Below are 21,653 nucleotides of genomic sequence, written 5' to 3' on the forward strand. Positions count from 1 at the left end.
CCCCAGATGCTGGTGTCCCTTTGGGGCTGGTGACACCACCAGATGTTGATGTCCCCTTGAATCTGGTGACCCCCAGATGCTGGTGTCCCTTTGGGGCTGGTGACACCACCAGATGTTGGTGTCCCCTTGAATCTGGTGACCCCCAGATGCTGGTGTCCCTTTGGGGCTGGTGACACCTCCAGATGTTGATGTCCCCTTGAATCTGGTGACCCCCAGATGCTGGTGTCCCTTTGGGGATGGTGACACTGCCAGATGCTGGTGTCCCTTTGGGGATGGTGACATGTCCAATTGCTGGTGTCCCTTTTGGGCTGGTGACACTTCCAGATGTTGATGTCCCCTTGAATCCGGTGACACCCCCAGATGCTGGTGTCCCTTTGGGACTGGTGACACCTCCAGATGTTGATGTCCCCTTGAATCCAGTGACACCCCCAGATGCTGGTGTCCCTTTGGGGCTGGTGACACTGCCAGATGCTGGTGTCCCTTTGGGGATGGTGACATGTCCAATTGCTGGTGTCCCTTTTGGGCTGGTGACACCTCCAGATGTTGATGTCCCCTTGAATCCAGTGACACCCCCAGATGCTGGCACCCCCCTGACCCTGGCGACACCGCCACCATCCGCCACCACCCCCTTGCTCCGCCGCCACCCCTCGCCCCGGCGCCGATGTCACCTCCGCGTCCCCCCTCAGACGTTGCTGATGCGGACGCTGAGCGGGGCCCCCTCCCCGTCCCGCTCCGCCTCCCGCAGCGACTCCTCCAGCTTGACCTTCTCGGGGTCCCCGAACCGCACGGCCTCGTGGTGACAGCAGGGCGCCGCCACCTTCACCACGCGGTCGAAGAGGCTGAAGTCGGCCACGTACTTGCCGCTGGCCGACAGCGAGATGGCCGGCGTGAACTCGTAGCCCCACAGGATCTCCTCGGGCAGGTAGGACGTGCGCACCTGGCACGTGGCGCTGGTGGACTCCACGGTGCCGCTCAGGATGACCACCAGCTCGAAGTCGCCGTCCCCCGAGCGCAGGGACACGTCCCGCAGCGGGCTGGCCTCGTCCACCACGTGGTAGAAGGTGAGCGGCAGGATGAGGAAGGGGCTGTCCGAGGACGTGTCCACCTGGAAGTCCACGTTGAGCTGGTTGAGCCGGACGCTCTCGCCCTCCTTGGTCAGGTGGGTCTGCAGCAGCTTGCCGGTGACCTGGCAGCCGATCAGGAGGCTCTTCCTCATGTTGGCCACGCGGATCATCAGGCAGGTCTTGCCGTCGTGCTGCGCCACCACGGCGTTCTGGCTGAACTTGATGGTCTCGGCGCGCTTCTTGGGCCGCGCGATCTTGGCCAGGAAGGTGCCGGTGATGAAGATCTCCAGGATGGTGGTGAGCACCAGCTGGGTGATGAGCAGCACGATGGCCAGCGGGCACTCCTCGCTGATGTAGCGGAAGCCGTAGCCGATGGTGGTCTGCGACTCGAGGGAGAAGAGGAAGGCGCCGGTCAGCGTGTGCACCTGCATCACGCACGGCGTGTGGTTGGCGGGCGGCTCGAACTCCAGCAGGTCGCCGTGCGCCGCCGCCACCAGGTACCACACCACGCCGAAGGCGAACCAGGTGCCGGCGAAGGTGGCGGAGAAGAGCAGGAGCTTGTAGCGCCACTGGAGGTCGATGAAGGTGGTCCACAGGTCCTTGAGGTACAGGAAGCGCTTGTCCGAGATGTGCTCCATGCGCACGTTGCTGCGGCCGTCCTTGGTCAGCACGCGGCGCCGCCGCAGCCCCGGCCCCATCAGCGGGCGGCTGTCGGTCTGCGTGGTCTGGCTGTAGTACACCTTGGTGGAGGACGTCATCTGCGGGGACAGGTGAGGGACAGGTGGGGGACAGGTGGGGGATGGGTGGAGAATGTCATCTGTGAGGACAGATGGGGGGACAGGTGGGGGCCAGGTGGGGGAGATCATCTGCGGGGATATGGGAACAGGTGAGGGACAAGGGAGGGACAGGTGGGGGACAGGTGAGGGACAGGTGGGGGACAGGTGGGGGATGGGTGGAGAATGTCATCTGTGAGGACAGGGGAAGGACAGGTGGGGGACAGGTGGAGAATGTCATCTGCGGGGATGGGAGGGACACGTGAGGGACAGGTGAGGGACAGGTGGGGGACAGGTGGGGGATGGGTGGAGAATGTCATCTGTGAGGACAGATGGGGGACAGGTAGGGGACAGGTGGGGGAGATCATCTGTGGGGATATGGGAACAGGTGAGGGACAAGGGAGGGACAGGTGGGGGACAGGTGAGGGACAGGTGGGGGACAGGTGGGGGATGGGTGGAGAATGTCATCTGTGAGGACAGATGGGGGGACAGGTCGGGGACAGGTGGGGGAGATCATCTGCGGGGATATGGGAACAGGTGAGGGACAGGTGAGGGACAGGTGGGGGACAGGTAGGGGACAGGTGAGGGACAGGTGGGGGACAGGTGGGGGATGGGTGGAGAATGTCATCTGTGAGGACAGGGGAAGGACAGGTGGGGGACAGGTGGAGAATGTCATCTGCGGGGATGGGAGGGACAGGTGAGGGACAGGTGGGGCATGGGTGGAGAATGTCATCTGTGAGGACAGATGGGGGACAGGTAGGGGACAGGTGGGGGAGATCATCTGCGGGGATATGGGAACAGGTGAGGGACAGGTGAGGGACAGGTGGGGGAGATAATCTGCGGGGATATGGGGACAGGTGAGGGACAAGGGAGGGACATGTGAGGGACAGGTGGGGGACAGGTAGGGGACAGGTGAGGGACAGGTGGGGGACAGGGAGAGAATGTCATCTGTGGGGATGGGAGGGACAGGTGAGGGACAGGTGGGGGACAGGTGAGGGACAGGTGGAGAATGTAATCTGGGGGGACATGGACACATGGGCGGCAGGAGAGGGACAGATAGAAAATGTCATCTGTGGGGATACGTGAGGGACAGGTGGGGGACGGGTGGGGGACGGGTGGAGACAGGTAGAGAATGTCATCTGTGGGGACACAGGGACAGGTGAGGGACAAGGGAGGGACACGTGAGGAACAGGTGGGGGACAGGTAGGGGACACGTGGGGTACGGGTGGGGGACACGTGGGGGTTGTCATCTGTGGAGACATGGACACATGAGGGACAGGAGAAGGACAGATAGAAAATGTCATCTGCAGGGACAGATGAGGGACAGGTGAGGGACTGGTGGAGAATGTAATCTGTGGGGACATGGACACATGGGCGGCAGGAGAGGGACAGATAGAAAATGTCATCTGCGGGGACAGGTGAGGGACAGGTGGGGGACAGGTAGAGAATGTCATCTGTGGGGACACGGGGACAGGTGAGGGGCAGGTGGGGGACATGGAGGAGATCATCTGTGGGGACACGTGAGGGACAGGTGGAGGGGGTCATCTGCAGGGACAGGGGAACAGGTGAGGGACAGGTGACGGGGTGATCAAGGGGGACACAGGGACAGGTGAGGGACAGATGGAGGACGACATTGTGGGGGAACTGGGGGGTCATCCCTGTCACTGTGCGTCCCCATGTCCCTCTGTCCATCCCCCTGTCCCTCTGTCCATCCCCATGTCCCTCTGTCCATCCCCTTGTCCCTCTGTCCATCCCCCTGTCCCTCTGTCCATCCCCGTGTCCCTCTGTCCATCCCCCTGTCCCTCTGTCCATCCCCCTGTCCCTCTGTCCATCCCCTTGTCCCTCTGTCCATCCCCCTGTCCCTCTGTCCATCCCCCTGTCCCTCTGTCCATCCCCGTGTCCCTCTGTCCATCCCCGTGTCCCTCTGTCCATCCCCATGTCCCTCTGTCCATCCCCCTGTCCCTCTGTCCATCCCCATGTCCCTCTGTCCATCCCCATGTCCCTCTGTCCATTCCCATGTCCCTCTGTCCACCTCCATGTCCCTCTGTCCATCCCCCTGTCCCTCCAGGTTCCCCCCCCCATTCCCAAATCCCTCCGTGTCCCCTCAGTGTCCCCCGCCGTGTCCCCCCCTGTCCCCTGGCAGCTCCGGTGGCCGTGGAAGTGTCCCGGGCGCCCGGGAGGAAGAGGAAGGGGATGAATGGGAGGTGACAGGGACAAATGGCCGGGGGCAGCGCCAGGCGCCTCCCCGGTGTCCCCGTGTCCCCGTGTCCCCGTGTCCCGGTGTCCCCATCCCAAAAAAGGCCCTTTCAGCCCCCGCCAGCCTCTGGCCCCGCCACCGTTTCCGCCGCGGAAGGGCAGCGTGCCGGGGACACGGCGACACGGGGACACCGGGAGGTGGTGGCACCACGGGGGGGGGTCTCCTTGGAGCCCGGTGTCCCTGTGCCGGCCAAGGCTGGGGGACACGAGTGGCACTGCCACCGTCCTGGCCGCGCTGGAGAAATGTCCTGGGAGGGACGGGGGCAGCCGGGACAGAGGGGACATCGGTGTCCCCAAAGAGGGGACACGGAGCTGCTCCTTCCCAGAAGGGCTGTGGGGGTCCCTGGGGCCACCGTGTCCCCACAGAGCCACTGTGTCCCCAGAGCTCAGCGTGTCCCCAGAGCCACTGTGTCCCCAAAGCCACCACCTGTCCCCAAAGCCACCACCTGTCCTGGAACTGCTAGGGGTCCCCAGAGCCCCCCATGTCCCCAAAGAGCCACTGTGTCCCCAGAGCCCCCCATGTCCCTGGAGCCGCTGTGTCCCTCAAGAGCCACAGTGTCCCCCAAAGCCACCGCATGTCCTGGAGCTGCTGGGGGTCCCCAGAACCCCTCACGTCCCCAAAGCCACGGTGTCCCCACCCCCTGCTTTGGGGGTCTCTGCACACCCCTGCCCCCCCTCTAGGGCTGTCCCTCCCCCCCTCTTTAGGCTCCTGACCCCCACCCTTTCTCCCCCCCACCCCCCATTTTTGGTCTCCGCACCCCCCTGCCCCATTTTCGGGGTCCCCGCCCCCTCGGAGGGCCCCGCGTGCCCCCCGTGCCCCCCGGCCGTGCTCCGGTGGCCGGACACGGCTCGGGACAAGCCGCAGCTTGTTCCCGGTGCCCGCGGCACAACCGGTTACCCATTAACCCCCCCTCCCGACACCCCCCCCCGACCGTGCCTCAGTTTCCCCTCGGGGGGTTCTGGTCACTTTGGGGGTCACCGCAAAGGCCCGGCCCTACATGGGGGGGTGCAGGAGGACTGGGGGGGCCCCAGGGACGCGTCCCCGTTCCCCGCGTCCCGCTGGCACCGGCGGCGCGGGCACCGTTCCCACGCCACGGCGGTGCCAGGCGTGACCGGGCGCCCCGCCAGCCGCGCCCCCCCCCCCGCCCCCAAACTGGGGCGCGGGGCTGCTCCGAACTGGGGTAACTGGGATTTGGGGGGGAGGGGGGGGAGCGGTTCTCCAGCCCCGCGGAGGGGTCCCCAAATTGAGGAGGGGGGCGCGGGGTGGGTGCGGCAGGGGTGGAAGGGGGGGTGGCGGTGGGGTGGCGGTGGCGGGGGGGGGGACAGAGACGGGGACAGGGACAGTGGGGCCATTGTGCGGCCGGAGCCGAGGTTTCAATGGGGCTGGCGGGGGGACAAAGGCGCTTTGACGGAGCCCTCGTTAAGATGCAGAGCCCAGCGCGCCCGCCACCGCCAGCGCGGGGGTCCCGGGGGGCTCGCGACAACGCCAGGGCCACCGAGGGGACACAGGGACCCCCATCGCTAATGGCACTGCCACCAAGAGGGGCACAGGGACCCCCATTGCTAATGGCACTGCCACAGAGGGGGCACAGGGACCCCCCTGGTTAATGGCACTGTCACCGAGGGGGGCACAGGGACCGCCCTGGTTATTGGCACTGTCACCGAGGGGGACACAGGGACCCCCTGGTTAATGGCACTGCCACCGAGGGGACACAGGGACCCCCTGGTTAATGGCACTGCCACCGAGGGGACACAGAGACCCCCCTGGTTAATGGTACTGTCACCGAGGGGACACAGAGACCCCCCACTGTCACCAAGAGGGGCACAGGGACCCCCATGGTTAGTGCCTCTGTCACCGAGGGGACACAGGGACCCCCATCACTAATGGCACTGTCACCGAGGGGACACAGGGACCCCCCTGGTTAATGGCACTGCCACTGAGGGGGGCACAGGGACCCCCCACTGTCACCAAGAGGGGCACAGGGACCCCCCTGGTTAATGGCACTGTCACCAAGGGGACACAGGGACCCCACTGCCACTGCCACCACCAGTGCTGGGGCCCCGGGGGTGTCCCCAACACCACCAGGGCCACCAAGAGGGGCACAGAGACCCCACTGGCACTGCCATGGCCACCAAGGGGGGCACAGGGACTACCATCGTTACTGTCACTGTCACCACACGGGGCCCTCATCACCCACCCCAGTGTGGGTCACAGAGGTCCCTGTCACTGTCACGGCCACCACGCGGGTCCTGTGTCTCCTCTGTCACTGTCACGGCCACCACCGAGGGTCCCAGGGATCCCCTGTCACTGTCACTGTCCCAGGGGTCCCCTGTCACTGTCAATGCCACCATGAGGGTCCCAGGGCCTTGCTCTGCCCCACTGTGACCTGAGGGACCCCTGTCCCCCCATGGTCCCACTGGGGGTCCTGGGGGATGTCCCCCATCCCCATGGTGACCACGGGGGTCCTGGGGGTGCCCCCCCCACGGCCAGGATGGGGGTCCCAGGATCCCCCTCACAGCATCGGGGGGGCCCCAAAATGGAGCCTTAGGTCACAGCCGGGATAACCCACACCCAGGATAACCCACACCTGGGATAACCACACCCGGGATAATCCACACCCGGGATAACCCACACCCGGGATAACCCACACCCGGGATAACCACACCCGGGATAATCCACACCCGGGATAACCCACACCCGGGATAACCCACACCCGGGATAACCCACACCTGGGATAACCCACACCTGGGATAATCCACACCCGGGATAATCCACACCCGGGATAACCACACCTGAGATAACCCACACCTGGGATAACCACACCGGGATAACCCACACCCGGGATAACCCACACCTGGGATAATCCACAGCCGGGATAACCCACACCCGGGATAACCCACACCTGGGATAATCCACACCCGGGATAACCACACCTGAGATAAACCACACCTGGGATAATCCACACCTGGGATAACCCACACCCAGGATAACCCACACCTGGGATAATCCACACCCGGGATAACCACACCTGGGATAACCACACCTGGGATAACCCACATACGGGATAACCACACCCGGGATAACCCACACCTGGGATAACCACACCTGGGATAACCCACACCTGGGATAACCACACCTGGGATAACCCACACCTGCGATAATCACACCCGGGATAACCCACACCCGGGATAACCCACACCCGGGATAATCCACACCCGGGATAACCCACACCTGGGATAACCACACCCGGGATAACCCACACCTGGGATAACCCACAGCCGGGATAACCACACCTGGGATAACCCACACCTGGGATAACCACAACCAGGATAACCACACCCGGGATAACCACACCTGGGATAACCCACACCCGGGATAACCCACACCTGGGATAACCCACACCCAGGATAATCCACACCTGGGATAACCCACACCTGGGATAACCCACACCTGAGATAACCCACACCTGGGATAACCACACCCAGGATAACCCACACTTGGGATAACCCACAGCCAGGATAACCCACACCCGGGATAACCCACACCCGGGATAACCCACACCTGGGATAACCCACACCCGGGATAACCCACACCCGGGATAACCCACAGCCAGGATAACCCACACCTGGGATAACCCACAACCGGGATAACCCACACCTGGGATAACCACACCTGGAATAACCCACACCCGGGATAACCCACACCTGGGATAACCCACATCCGGGATAACTCTCACCTGGGATAGTCTACATCCAGGACAAGCCAAATTCCAGGATAACCCGCAGCTGGAATAACCCACACAAGGGATAACCCACATCCCAGGATAACCCACACCTGGGATAACCAAAATTCTGGGATAACTCACACCTGGGATACAGAATAACCCCCACCTGGGATAATCCACATCCCAGGATAATCCACACCTGGGATAATCCACACCTAGGACACTTGGAATGATCCTCACAAGGGATAACTGAAAATCCAGGGTAACCCCACATTCCAGGATAACTCACACCTGGGATAACCCACATCCCAGGATAACCCACACCTGGGATAACCCACACCTGGGACATTCGGAATAACCCACAGCTGGGATAACCAACATCCTGGGATAACCCACAGCTGAGACAGAATAACCCACAGCTGTGATTACCCACATCCAGGATAACCCACACCTGGGATAACCCACATCCCAGGATAACCCACACCTGGGATAACCCACATCCCAGGATAACCCACACCTGGGATAACCCACATCCCAGGATAACCCACACCTGGGACATTCGGAATAACCCACAGCTGGGAGACAGAATAACCCACAGCTGAGATAACCCACACCTGGAATAATTCATACCTGGGATAACCCACAGCTGGGATAACCCAAATTCCAGGATAACCCACAGCTGGGATAACCAGCATTCCAGGATAACCCACAGTTGGGATAATTCAAATTCTGGGATAACCAATATCCTGGGATAACCCACACCCAGCATAACTACACCCGGGATAATCCAGACCTTGTTTAACTCACACCTGGGATAACTCACACCTGGGATAACCACACCTGGGATAACCCACACCTGGGATAACCCACACCCGGGATAACCCACACCTGGGATAACCCACACCCGGGATAACCCACACCCTGGATAACCACACCTGGGATAACCCACACCCGGGATAACTCACACCTGGGATAACCACACCCGGGATAATCCACAGCCGGGATAACCCACACCTGGGATAACCCACCCCTGGGATAACCCACACCCGGGATAACCACACCTGGGATAACCACACCTGGGATAACCCACACCTGGGATAACCCACACCTGGGATAACCCACAGCCGGGATAACCCACACCCAGGATAACCCACACCTGGGACATGGGGACATGGGGATGTGGGACAGGGGCCTTGGGGACATCAGATCTGGGGATCCATGACACGAGGACATGGGGCACAGGGGACACAGGGACACGGGGACACAGGGACACAGGATATAGAGACAGGGCCTTGGGGACAGAGGACATGGGGATACGTGACATGGGGACATGGGCATGTGGGGCACAGGGTGTTGGGGACATGGGAGAGGGACACAGGATCTGAGGGTGGGGGGACACGAGGACGGGGACACATTGCTGTGGGGCACGGGGTCACGGGAATATGGGGACATGGGGATATGGGGACATGGGAATATGAGGACATGGGGACATGGGAATATGGGGACATGGGAATATGGGAATATGGGGACATGGGGATATGGGGACATGGGGACATGGGAATATGGGGACATGGGGATATGGGGATATGGGGACATGGGGATATGGGGATATGGGGACATGGCAATGGAGGAATATGGGGACACGGTGATGGGGGGACATGGGGACATGGGGATGGGGGAATATGGGGACATGGGGACATGGGGACATGGGGACATGGGAGAGGGACACAGGATCTGAGGGTGTGGGGACACGGGGACAGGGACACATCGCTGTGGGGCACAGGGACATGGGGACATGGGGACACTGGGATATGTGGGAATCCATGTCCTGGGGACACAGGGACAGGGGGACATGGTGGTACGTGACGTGGGGACATGAGGGCACAGGGATGTGGGGACACGGGGATTTGGGAATATGGGGGACATGGGGATCCAGGGACACACCAGGGACGTGGTGGTACGTGACATGGGGACATCAGGACATGGGGATGCACAGAAATGAGGACACGGCAATGTGGGACACAAGGATTTGGGGACCTGGGCATGAGGGACCTGGGGACACGGCGATCTGGGGACCAGCGATGGGTGGACAAGGGGACACGGGGGACACGGGGACGTGGCCTCACGGGTGATGGCGACACAGAGATGTGGGGACATCGGGGGACAAGGGGTCCCCTCTGCAGCACCGGTGCCGTCCCAGCGCCACCGGCCGGTGCCCGCCGCCCTTGGGACCCCCCGGGAGGGGACGGGGGACCCCCGGGGACCCCCCCCGGCCGCCCTTACCTTGCTGGGGGGGTCGCGGGTCCCGCCGTGCTCAGCCCGGCCGGCTCCCCATGGGCTTTATGGCTCGGCGGGGCCGCGGCGGCGGGACGGGCACCCCCCCCGCGGAACCGGGGGGGGCCCGGGGCGGGGAGGAGCCGCCGGGGGCGGGCCGGGGGTTAATGGGGTGGAAAAGGAGCCGGCCGGCACCGGGTCACGTTACCGGGCACGGGGGGGGGGGGCTGGGGGACCCCGCCCGCGGGCACCGGCACCGTAATGGGGGTCCCGGTGGGGGCACCGGGGGGGTGGGGGGTGTGCGGGCATCGGGACCGGCACTGGGGTCCCGGTGGGGCCACCGGGGGGATGTCCAGGCATGAGCACCGGCACCCGGGGGTCGGGCCGTGTCCTCCGGGCACTGGGGGTCCCGGCGGGGTCCCCCGTGCACTGACACCTGCACCGGGGGTCCCGGCGGGGGCACCGGGGGTCTCGGGCAGGGTCTCCCGGGCACCGGTACCGGCGCTGGGGGTCCCGGCGGGGACACCGGGAGTCTCGGGCAGGGTCTCCCGGGCACCGGTCCCGGCGGGGACACCGGGGGTCTCATAGGGGGTCCCTCGGGCATCGGTATCTCCAAGAGGGGTCCCAGAGGGTCCGGGCAGGGTCCCCCCCGCGGGCACCGGGGAGTGCCTGGGGCGACACCGTTACCGGGGGAGTCCCGCCAAGGAACCCGGGGTCACGGCAGTGCCAGCCACGCACGGGGGTCCCGGGGATGGGACCCCTCCTCATCCCCAGCCGGGGCATCCCCGTGCGGGGTCACGCGTGGGCACAGACACAGACACAGACCCCCCCATGCCGTGGGTGCCACTGAGGGGTCGCGGGGCCGTGGGGCTGTGGGTGGGGGGTCAGTGTGTCCGTGTGTCCGTGGGTCAGTGTCCGTGTGTCCGTGGGGCAGTGTCCGTGTGTCCGTGTGTGGATGGTCAGTGTGTCTGTGTGTCCGTGGGTCCGTGGGTCAGTGTCTGTGTGTCCGTGGGTGGATGGTCAGTGTGTCCGTGGGGCAGTGTCCGTGTGTCCGTGTGTGGATGGTCAGTGTGTCCGTGTGTCCGTGGGTGCATGGTCAGTATGTCCATAGGTGGATGGTGAGTGTCTGTGTGTCCATGGGTCAGTGTGTCCGTGTGTCCATGGGTCAGTGTGTCCGTGTGTCCGTGTGTCCATGGGTCAGTGTGTCCGTGTGTCCGTGTGTCCATGGGTGGATGGTCAGTGTGTCCGTGTGTCCGTGTGTCCGTGTGTCCATGGGTGGATGGTCAGTGTGTCCGTGTGTCCGTGTGTCCATAGGTGGCTGCTCAGTGTGTCCGTGTGTCCATGGGTGGATGGTCAGTGTGTCCGTGTGTCCGTGGATCAGTGTCCGTGTGTCCGTGTGTCCATGGGTCAGTGTCCGTGTGTCCGTGTGTCCGTGGGGCAGTGTCCGTGTGTCCGTGTGTGGATGGTCAGTGTGTCCGTGTGTCCGTGGGTGCATGGTCATTGTGTCCATGGGTGGATGGTCAGTGTGTCCGTGTGTCCGTGTGTCCGTGCGTCCATGGGTGGCTGGTCAGTGTGTCCGTGTGTCCGTGTGTCCATAGGTGGCTGCTCAGTGTGTCCGTGTGTCCATGGATCAGTGTCCGTGTGTCCGTGTGTCCATGGTTGGATGGTCAGTGTGTCAGTGTGTCCGTGTGTCCGTGTGTCCGTGGCTGCCCCACGCCAGGCCCGTCCCGGCCGCTCCGGAGCCACAAAGATCCTTTGTCCACCCAGGGGGGGAGGGGCGGGCGAGTGACCGCGGGGCGGGGGCTACCGGGGGGAGGCGGGGCCGGGCCGAGCCCTGGGCTAGTGGGGGGGGTCTCTGGGCTAGCAATGGGGACCCTCGGCTAGTGATAGCGGGGGTCTGGGCTAGTGATGGAGACCCCCGGGCGAGGGAAGGGGGTAGGGAGGGGCTGAGCGGAGGAGGGGGCTGGGCTAATGACGGGCACCCCCCGGCTAATTATGGGGGGGGGCTAACCGAGGGAGCGAACGGCAGCCCTGGGCTAGCGCAGGGGCGGCTGGGCTAATTAATGAAGGGCTAATGATGGGGTGGGGGGGGGGCTGTGATAATTCAGGGGGTGCACCTGAGCCCGGGGGCCGGGGTGGGGGGGCTGGGCAAGCGCTGGCCACCCCCGGGCCAGCGATGAGGGGGCGTGAGCCTGGGGGGGGGGGGGGGGGGGGCTGGGCTAATGAGGAGCACCCCCGGGCTAATGATTTTGGGGGGGGGCGCGCTAATTATGGAGGGGTTGAGGTGATAATGGGGGCGAAACCGATCCCGGGGGGGGTTGGGCTAGCGCTGGCCACCCCCGGGCCAGTTGTCCGTGCGGTGGGGGGGGTGCCGGAGGGGGGGCGGGGGCTCCCGGTATTTTTATCCGAGCGCGGCCGTTGCCGGGGAACGGGGCGGGGGGGGCCCGGAGCGCGCGGAGCGAGCGGGGCTGCGGCAGCGGTGAGAGCGGGCGGGGGGCGCGGGGGGGGGGGGGGCCAAGGGGAGACCCCCGAACCCGGCCGGGCCCCCCCAAACCCGGCCGTGTCCCTCAAACCCGGCCGTGCCCCCCGAATCCGGGATGGGGAATGAATGGGGAGGGGGGGGAGGGGGGGGGGAGTTGGGGGTGGTGCCGCAGGGACCCCCCCTCTCCCCCCCCTCCCCCTCCCCCATTGGGGCACACGCGTGTGTAAGGGGGGGGGGGTGGGGGTGCGCGCGTGACCCGGCTGCACGTGCACGCGCGTGAGCCCGGGGTGAGTGTGCAAGGGGGGGGGAGCCGGGTGCGTGTGCAAGGCCCAGAGGGGGTTGAACACGCGTGTGTGTGTGTGAAGGGAACAATCCCCCCATTCCCTCCCAGTCTCCCCCAGTTTGGGATCTTCATCCCCCCCATTTCCCCATCCCAGTACCCCCAGTTTGGAGGGATAGTGACCATCCCAATCTTCCCAGTTTGGGGGCTCCATCCCCCCATTCCCAGTCCCCCCCAGCCCCCCAGTTTGAGGGCTCCATCCCCCCATTTCTCCATCTCAGTCCTCCCAGTTTGAGGGCTCCATCCCCTACTCCCCCATCCCAGTCCCTCCAGTTTGAGGGCTCCATCCCCCCATTTCTCCATCTCAGTCCTCCCAGTTTGAGGGCTCCATCCCCCCATTTCCCCATCCCAGTCCCTCCAGTTTGAGGGCTCCATCCCCCCATTCCTCCATCCCAGTCACCCCAGTTTGAGGGCTCCATCCCCCCATTTCCTTATCCCAGTTCCCCCAGTTTGGCACCTCCATCCCCCACTCCCCCATCCCAGTCCCCCCAGTTTGAGGGCTCCATCCCCCCACTCCCCCATCCCAGTCCCCCCAGTTTGAGGGCTCCATCCCCCCATTTCCCCATCCCACTCCCTCCAGTTTGGCACCTCCCTCCCCCCACTCCCCCATCCCAGTCCCCCCAGTTTGAGGGCTCCATCCCCCCATTTCCCCATCCCAGTCCCTCCAGTTTGGCACCTCCCTCCCCCCATTTCCCCATCCCAGTCCCCCCAGTTTGAGGGCTCCATCCCCCCATTTCCCCATCCCAGTTCCCCCAGTTTGGCATCTCCATCCCCCACTCCCCATCCCAGTCCCCCCAGCCCTCACCCCCCTGTCCCCCCCCAGCCGCCGCCGATGGCTCAGGACAACGCCGCCTTCTGCGGGGTCCCCGAGGGGGTCCCCACGGGGGTCCCCGCCGAGGCCAAGCCCCCTCCCCCGCCCCCCCAGGCCCCCAAACGCCGCCCGTGGGGGGCCGGGGGGGGCGCGGCGGCCCGGAAGCGCCAGCGCTACGTGGAGAAGGACGGCAAGTGCAACGTGCAGCACGGCAACGTGCGCGAGACCTACCGCTACCTGACCGACATCTTCACCACCCTGGTGGACCTCAAGTGGCGCTTCAGCCTCCTCATCTTCATCCTGGCCTACGCCCTCACCTGGCTCTTCTTCGGCCTCATCTGGTGGGTCATCGCCTACAGCCGCGGCGATCTGGAGCACCTGGGCGACCACACCTGGACGCCGTGCGTCAACAACCTCAACGGCTTCGTGTCGGCCTTCCTCTTCTCCATCGAGACCGAGACCACCATCGGCTACGGCCACCGCGTCATCACGGACACGTGCCCCGAGGGCATCGTGCTGCTGCTGCTGCAGGCCATCCTGGGCTCCATGGTCAACGCCTTCATGGTGGGCTGCATGTTCGTCAAGATCTCGCAGCCCAACAAGCGCGCCGAGACGCTGGTGTTCTCCTCGCACGCCGTGGTGTCGCTGCGCGACGACCGCCTGTGCCTGATGTTCCGCGTGGGCGACCTGCGCGACTCGCACATCGTGGAGGCCTCCATCCGCGCCAAGCTCATCCAGTCCAAGCAGACGCAGGAGGGGGAGTTCATCCCGCTCGACCAGACCGACCTGAGCGTGGGCTTCGAGACGGGCGACGACCGGCTCTTCCTGGTGTCGCCGCTCATCATCAGCCACGAGATCGACGAGCGCAGCCCCTTCTGGGACGTGTCGCGGGGGCAGCTGGAGAGGGACGACTTCGAGATCGTCGTCATCCTCGAGGGCATGGTGGAGGCCACAGGTAAACGGGGCGGGGACGCCTCAGTGGCATGGGGACATCTTGGTGGCACATGGATGCCTCAGTGGCATGGGGACATCTCGGTGGCATGGGGTTATGGGGATGCCTTGGTGGCATGGGGACACCTTGGTGGCATGGGGTTATGGGGATGCCTTGGTGGCATGGGGACACCTTGGTGGCACATGGATGCCTCAGTGGCATGGGGACATCTCGGTGGCATGGGGTTATGGGGATGCCTTGGTGGCATGGGGACACTTTGGTGGCATAGGGATGCCTCAGTGGCACAGGGAAATCTCAATGGAACAGGGATGCCTTGGTGGCACAGGGACATATCAGTGGCACAGGAACACCCTGGTGGCATGGGGACACCTTGGTGGCACAGGGACATCTTGGTGGCCCAGGAATGCCCTGGTGGCATGGGGACATCTCAGTGGCATGGGGATGCCTTGGTGGCATGGGGACGCCTTGGTGGCACAGGGATGCCTTGGTGGCATGGGGACATCTCAGTGGTGCAAGGACACGGTGTCTTTGTGTGGATACATCCATGGGGACGTCACCTCCGTGGGACACATCGTCTTTGTGGGGACGTATTGTCTTCGTGGGACACGTCTGTGGGGACACCTCCATGAGGACATACCATGTCCATGGGGCACATCCGTGGGGACATCTCCATGAGGACACATCATCTCCGTGGGGACATCTCCATAAGGACACATCATCTCCATGGGGACATCTCATCTCGATGGGGACATCTCCATGAGGACACATCATCTCTGTGGGGACATCTCATCTCTGTGGGGACATCACCTCCATGGGGATCCATGACCTCCATGGGGACACTTCTTGGGACCCATCACCTCCATGGGGACACATCAGTGGGGACGTGTCATCTCCACATGGATAGATGCCTTCAGGTATTGGGGTGCCCCAAACTCCGGGGGTCTCACAGACCCCTCCTACCAGATTTGGGGCTTCCCATGTCCTGGATTCTTCAGGAATTGGGGTCCCCATGCCCTGAGTGACCCAGATATCGGGGTGCCTCTCACCCCGTGCCCCCAGGGATGACGTGCCAGGTGTGCAGCTCCTACCTGGCAGACAAGGTGCCGTGGGGTCAGGAACCTTCAGGTGGTGGGGTCCCACAAGGTGCTGTGGGGTCAGGAACCTTCAGAAATTGGGGTCCCCGTGCCCTGAGTGACGAAGCTATCGGGGTGCCCCCCACCCTGTGCCCCCAGGGACGACGTGCCAGGTGGGCAGCTCCTACCTGGCAGATGAGGTGCCGTGGGGTCAGGAACCTTCTGGTATTGGGGTCCCTGTGCCCTGAGTGACCTAGCTATCGGGGTGCCCTCCACCCCGTGCCCCCAGGGATGACATGCCAGGTGTGCAGCTCCTACCTGAGGGACAAGGTGCTCTGGGGTCAGGGTGCTTTGTGCCCTGGGGGCTTCTGGAATTGGGGTCCCCATGCCCTGAGTGACTCAGATATTGGGGTCCCCATGCCCTGAGTGACCCAGATATCGGGGTGCCCCCCACCCTGTGCCCCCAGGGATGACGTGCCAGGCGCGCAGCTCCTACCTGGCTGACGAGGTGCTGTGGGGTCAGGAACCTTCAGGAATTGGGGGTCCCCATGCCCTGAGTGACTCAGATATTGGGGTCCCCATGCCCTGAGTGACTCAGATATTGGGGTCCCCGTGCCCTGAGTGACCCAGATATCGGGGTGCCCCCCACCCCGTGCCCCCAGGGATGACGTGCCAGGCGCGCAGCTCCTACCTGGCGGACGAGGTGCTCTGGGGTCACCGCTTCACGCCGCTGCTCAGCCTGGAGGAGGGATTCTACGAGGTGGACTACGGCGGCTTCCACCACACCGTGCCCGTGCCCACCCCGGCCTGCAGCGCCCGCCAGCTGGCAGCCGCCGCCGCCCGCCGCGACGCCCACCTGTACTGGTCCATCCCCAGCCGCCTGGACGAGGCGGCGGCCGCGGGGGGCGAGGGGGACCCCGAAATGTCCCCCCGCGAGAGCAACGGGACCTTGGCCAGCCCCGAGTCGCGGTGATGGCACCGAAATCTGGGTGTAAATAGTGAAAATCCTCCCCATTGTGGTGTTGGTGGTGGGTTTGGGGTGTCCCTGGGTTTGTGGGGTGCCCATGGGGATGTGGGGGAGAGAGGAGACCCCAAAATTCCCCACAAGAGCAATGGGAACTTGGCCAGCCCCAAGCTGAGGTGATGCCACCGAAATCTGGGTGTAAATAGCAAAAATCCCCCCCATTATGGTGGTGGTGGGTTTGGGGTGTCCCTGAGTTTGTGGGGGCGATGGGGACCCCAAAATCCCCCACAAGAGCAACGGGACCTTGGCCAGCCCCGAGTCATGGTGATGCCACCGAAATCTGGGTGTAAATAGCAAAAATCCCCCAATTTATGGTGGTGGTGGTGGGTTTGGGGTGTCCCTGGGTTTGTGGGGTGCCCATGGGGATGTGGGGGAGAGGGGATCCCAAAATCTCTCAGGAGAGCAGTGGGACCTTGGCCAGCCCCGAGTCATGGTGATGCCACCAAAATCTGTGTGTAAATAGCAAGAATCCCCCCATTTATGGTGGTGGTGGTGGGTTTGGGGTGTCCCTGAGTTTGTGGGGTGCCCATGGGGATGTGGGGGAGAGAGGAGATCCCAAAATCTCTCAGGAGAGCAATGGGACCTTGGCCAGCCCCGAGCTGAGGTGATGCCACTGAAATCCGAGTATAAATAGCAAAAATTCCCCCATTTATGATGGTGGTGGTGGGTTTGGGGTGTCCCTGAGTTTGTGGGGGCGATGGGGACCCCAAAATCCCCCACAAGAGCAATGGGAACTTGGCCAGCCCCATACGGAGGTGATGCCACCAAAATCTGGGTGTAAATAGTGAAAATCCTCCTCATTATCATGGTGGTGGTGGGTTTGGGGTCTCCCTGGGTTTTTGGGGTGCCCATGGGGATGTGGGGGCGAGAGGGGACCCAAAAATCCCCCATGAGAGCAACAGGACCTTGGCCAGCCCCAAGCTGCGGTGATGCCACCAAAATCTGGGTGTAAATAGCAAAAATCCCCCCATTTATGATGGTGGTGGTGTGTTTGGGGTGTGAGCAGTGGATTTGGGGTATCCCTGGGTTTGTGGGGGCAAAGAGGACCCCAAAATCTCTCAGGAGACCAACCGGGCCTCAGCCAGCCCCGAGTCGCAGTGATGGTCCCAAAACACGAATTTATTTATTAAAAATCCCCCCGTTATGATGGTGGTGGTGGTTTTGGGGTGCGGGTGGTGGGTTTGGGGTGTCCCTGGGTTTTTCGGGTGTCCCTGGGTTTGGGCCCTCGGGGGAGGGGCAATCTAGAGGGTCCAGGGAGGAATTTGGGGTGAAATCGGGGTGGGCAGAGAGCCCTGAACCCAAATCCTGCAGGGGTGGCAGGAAGGGGTCACTGCCACCCCTCCAAGGACATGGGGACCCCCAGGGTGGGCAGGGGGTGTCCAAGGACATGGGGACCCCCAAGGTGGGGTTTGGGGTCCCCCAAGGACATGGGGACCCCCACGGTGGGGGTTGGGACCCCCCTTCATTGCACCCTCCCCCCAATTTCCCCATGGGATCCCCCTCAGATTAGGGTGGGGGGCGGTGCTGGGGGATGCGGAACCGAACGGGGCCGAAAGGAGCCGAAAGGAGCCGAAAAGAGACGGAAGGGGCCGAAAGGAGCCGAAAAGAGACGGAAGGAGCCGAACGAGGCCGAGCCGAACGGAGCCGAGGCTGAGCGGGGCCGAACGCAACCGAAGGGAGCCGAACAGATCCGAAAGGAGCCGAACGCAACCGAACGCAGCCGAGCCGAGCCGAACGGTGCCGAACGGGGGCTGAGAGCCACCAAAGCCCCGCCCACCCCTGACCCCGCCCCCTCCTCCGTCGCGCGTGGGGGGCAGGGGCTGCGACCCCCCCCCACCCCAAAACCAGCGACACGGGGGGCACAGGGACCCCCTGGGACCCCCGCGTGTCCTGTGCGTGTCCTGCGTGTGACACGCGTGTCCTGGGTGTGACACGCGTGTTGTCCCCCCCTCCGTGTCCCCGTGTCCCCCAGGCTGTCGCATTCCTGCCGCCCACGGGCAGCAGCTGCGCGGGGCGGGGGGCGGCGGGGATGGGGGGGGACTGGGAGGGACTGGGAGGGACTGGGAAGGACTGGGAATGGACTGGGAGGGACTGGGGGGGACTGGGAAGGACTGAGGGGGACTGGGAGGGAACTGGGAGGGGGTTGCGGGTGACGGGGAATAGTGGGGAAGACTGGGGGGGCTGTGGGGGATTGGGAGGGACTGGGGGAACTGGGAAGAACTGGGAGGGAGTGAGAGAGTGGAGAGACTGGGAATTGGGAGGACTGGGGGGAGTGGGAGGAGTGGAAAGACTGAGGGGGGACTGGGATGGACTGGGAGGGACTGGGGGGACTTGGGGGGGTCTGAGGAGTGGGGGGGACTGGGGGGGACTGGGAGGTCTGGGACGGACTGGGGGGACTGGGATGGACTGGGAGGGACTGGGGGGACTTGGGGGGGTCTGAGGAGTGGGGGGACTGGGGGGGACTGGGAGGTCTGGGACGGACTGGGGGGACTGGGGGGACTGGGAGGGACTGGGGGGACTTGGGGGGGTCTGAGGAGTGGGGGGACTGGGGGGGACTGGGAGGTCTGGGACGGACTGGGGGGACTGGGATGGACTGGGAGGGGCTGGGGGCAGGGCTGTGGGATGGGGGGAGCGGGGGGGGGGGGGGCGTGGGGCGGTCCCCGGGTCCCCCGTGGGGACAGTCCCGGCACGGGGCCCCGGTCCCGCGTCATCGGTGTTTGTTCAGCTTGGGGGGCAGCGGGGGGGACAGCGGGGGGGACACGGGAGGGGACAGGGAGGGCACGGGGGGACAGCGGGGACTGGGGGGGCAGGGGGGGACAACGGAGCGACAGAGAGGGGACAAGGGGGGGGGGCAAGGCGGCAGGACCGGGATAACTGGCCATGGGATGGACTGGGGGAACTGGGGAGACTGGGATGGACTGGGAGAGACTGGGATGGACTGGGAGAGACTGGGGGAACTGGGATGGACTGGAGACACTGGAATGGATTGAGGGGACTGGAACAGACTGGCACTGGGAGGACTTGGGATGGACTGGGGGAACTGGGAGAGACTGGGATGGACTGGGAGAGACTGGGATGGACTGGGAGAGACTAGGGGAACTGGGGGGACTGGGAGAGACTGGGAAGGACTGGGGGCATTGGGATGAACCCCAGGGGACTGGAATGAACTGGGAGCACTGGGAAAAACAGCACAGGAGGAACTGGGGGGCGTTGGGATGGACTGGGAGGTGCTGGGGACAGTGGGCAGACTGGGCAGTACTGGGACAAACTGGGAGAGACTGGGAGGTACTGGGGGGACTGGTCAGGACTGGGGTTACTGGTTTGCACTGGGGTTACTGGTCTGCACCGAGGGTGTGGGGCTGCACGGGGAGGGCCGGGCTCTGTACTGGGAAGATACTGGGAGGATACTGGGCGGCACTGGAGGGCGCGGCCGGCGCAGGGAACGGAGCCGCGGGCTGGGGGAGCCGATAACTGGTGCGGACTGGTGCCACTGGTGTCACTCACTGGTGCCACGGGTGTCACTGGTGTCACTCACTGGTGCCACTGGTGCCCCCCTCCCCCCGTTCTTGAGCTGCCCTTGGCGGTTGCCATGGAGATAAAGCCGGGAAAGGGGGGGGGGGGGGTACTGGGAGGGGACCTTGGCAGGCGCTGGGGACACTGGGGGGGGTATGGGGACGGGGGGGGGACGGGAACAGCCGGAATTTGGGAACACCGGGAGAGCAGGAACAGCCGGGCACAGGGAACAACCGGAGTTTGGGGACAGATGGACACAGGACAAACAGACACCGGGGACAACCAACTTGGGACAAGTGGAGTTAAGGGACAGCCAAACACTGGGGACAACCAGAGTTTGGGGACAAGGGGACGCTGGAACAGCCTCCAGGGGCACAACCAGACCCAGGCAACAGCCGGAGCCCGGGAACAGTCAGACACCGGGAACAGAGCGGGGTGGGCACAGCCTGATCCTGGCAACAGCCGGACCCTGGGCACAGCTGGACCCTGGGAACAGTCAGACCCCGGGAACAGACGGATTTTGGGAACAGCTGGACCCTGGGAACAGTCGGATTTAGCCACAGTCGGTCCCTGGGCACAGCTGGATCCCGGGAACAGTCGGAGCCTGGGAACAATCAGATTTCAGGAACAGTCAGAGCCTGGGCACAGCCAGGTTTTGGGAACATTTGGATTCCGGGGAACAATCGGACCCTGGGCACAGCTGGATCCCGGGCACAGCTGGATCCCTGGGAACAATCAGACCCTGGGAACAGTCAGACCCTGGGAACAATCAGACCCTGGGAACAGCCAGACCCTGGGCACAGCTGGATTCCTGGGAACAGCCAGACCCTGGGCACAGCCGTGTCCCCAGGTACAGCCGCTCCTGGGGCACCGTGGATCCCCTGGGAACAGCCAGACCCTGGGAACAGCTGGATCTGGGGCACAGCTGGATCCCTGGTGACAGCCAGACCCTGGTGACAGCCGGACCCCCGGCACAGCCCCCCCTCGCTGTCCCCCCAACTCTCCCCATTCCGGGCTAATTTTAGCCCCCGGCCGCATTCCCGGGCACCTCCCGGTGCCAGGCGGGGTCGGACCGGGAGCTCCGGGCACACCCCGGCCTGGGGAACCCCCAAAAAACCAAACAACACCCCCCAAAAACACCCCCCTGCTCCGGAGGGGGGGCAGTGAGGCTCCGCAGCCTCGGGCCAGCGCCCCCCCCCTCCCCAAAAATGAGCGGCCCCCCCTCAATCCGACCCGCGGGGGGTCCGGATGTGGGGGTCCCCCTGGATTTGGGGGGGTCAGGAAGGGTCACCCCGCCCCCCCCCCGCACACACCTGCGTTCCCAGGGCCCCCCCCGCGGGCTGGGGGTTGGGGAGGGGGGCGGGGT

General features: G+C 64.4%; 2 protein-coding genes across 3 annotated transcripts; one reads left to right on the plus strand and one right to left on the minus strand.

Annotated features, from left to right (window-relative positions):
• Nucleotides 1-642: 642 nt before the first annotated feature.
• KCNJ10 (potassium inwardly rectifying channel subfamily J member 10) lies at nt 643-10,235 on the minus strand. The gene is made up of 2 exons (XM_059871268.1): nt 10,102-10,235; nt 643-1,822 (listed from the first exon to the last, which is right to left on the minus strand). Exon 2 carries the CDS (start codon nt 1,820-1,822, stop codon nt 683-685), a length of 1,140 nt encoding a protein of 379 aa, XP_059727251.1. The 5' UTR covers nt 10,102-10,235; the 3' UTR covers nt 643-682.
• A 3,511-nt stretch (nt 10,236-13,746) lies between these two features.
• On the plus strand, nt 13,747-16,783 carry KCNJ9 (potassium inwardly rectifying channel subfamily J member 9). Of its 2 annotated transcripts, none has more exons than XM_059871270.1 (2): nt 13,747-14,680; nt 16,413-16,783. In XM_059871270.1, exons 1-2 carry the CDS (start codon nt 13,747-13,749, stop codon nt 16,721-16,723), a joined length of 1,245 nt encoding a protein of 414 aa, XP_059727253.1. In that variant the 3' UTR covers nt 16,724-16,783. The 2 variants fall into 2 exon arrangements, with proteins under 2 accessions (XP_059727253.1, XP_059727252.1); XM_059871269.1 differs by lacking the exon at nt 16,413-16,783 and adding an exon at nt 15,155-15,571.
• The last annotated feature ends 4,870 nt before the right edge of the window (nt 16,784-21,653 follow it).

Source organism: Haemorhous mexicanus, chromosome 31 (assembly GCF_027477595.1).
Source record: "Haemorhous mexicanus isolate bHaeMex1 chromosome 31, bHaeMex1.pri, whole genome shotgun sequence".
Taxonomy (NCBI): Eukaryota; Metazoa; Chordata; class Aves; order Passeriformes; family Fringillidae; genus Haemorhous; species Haemorhous mexicanus.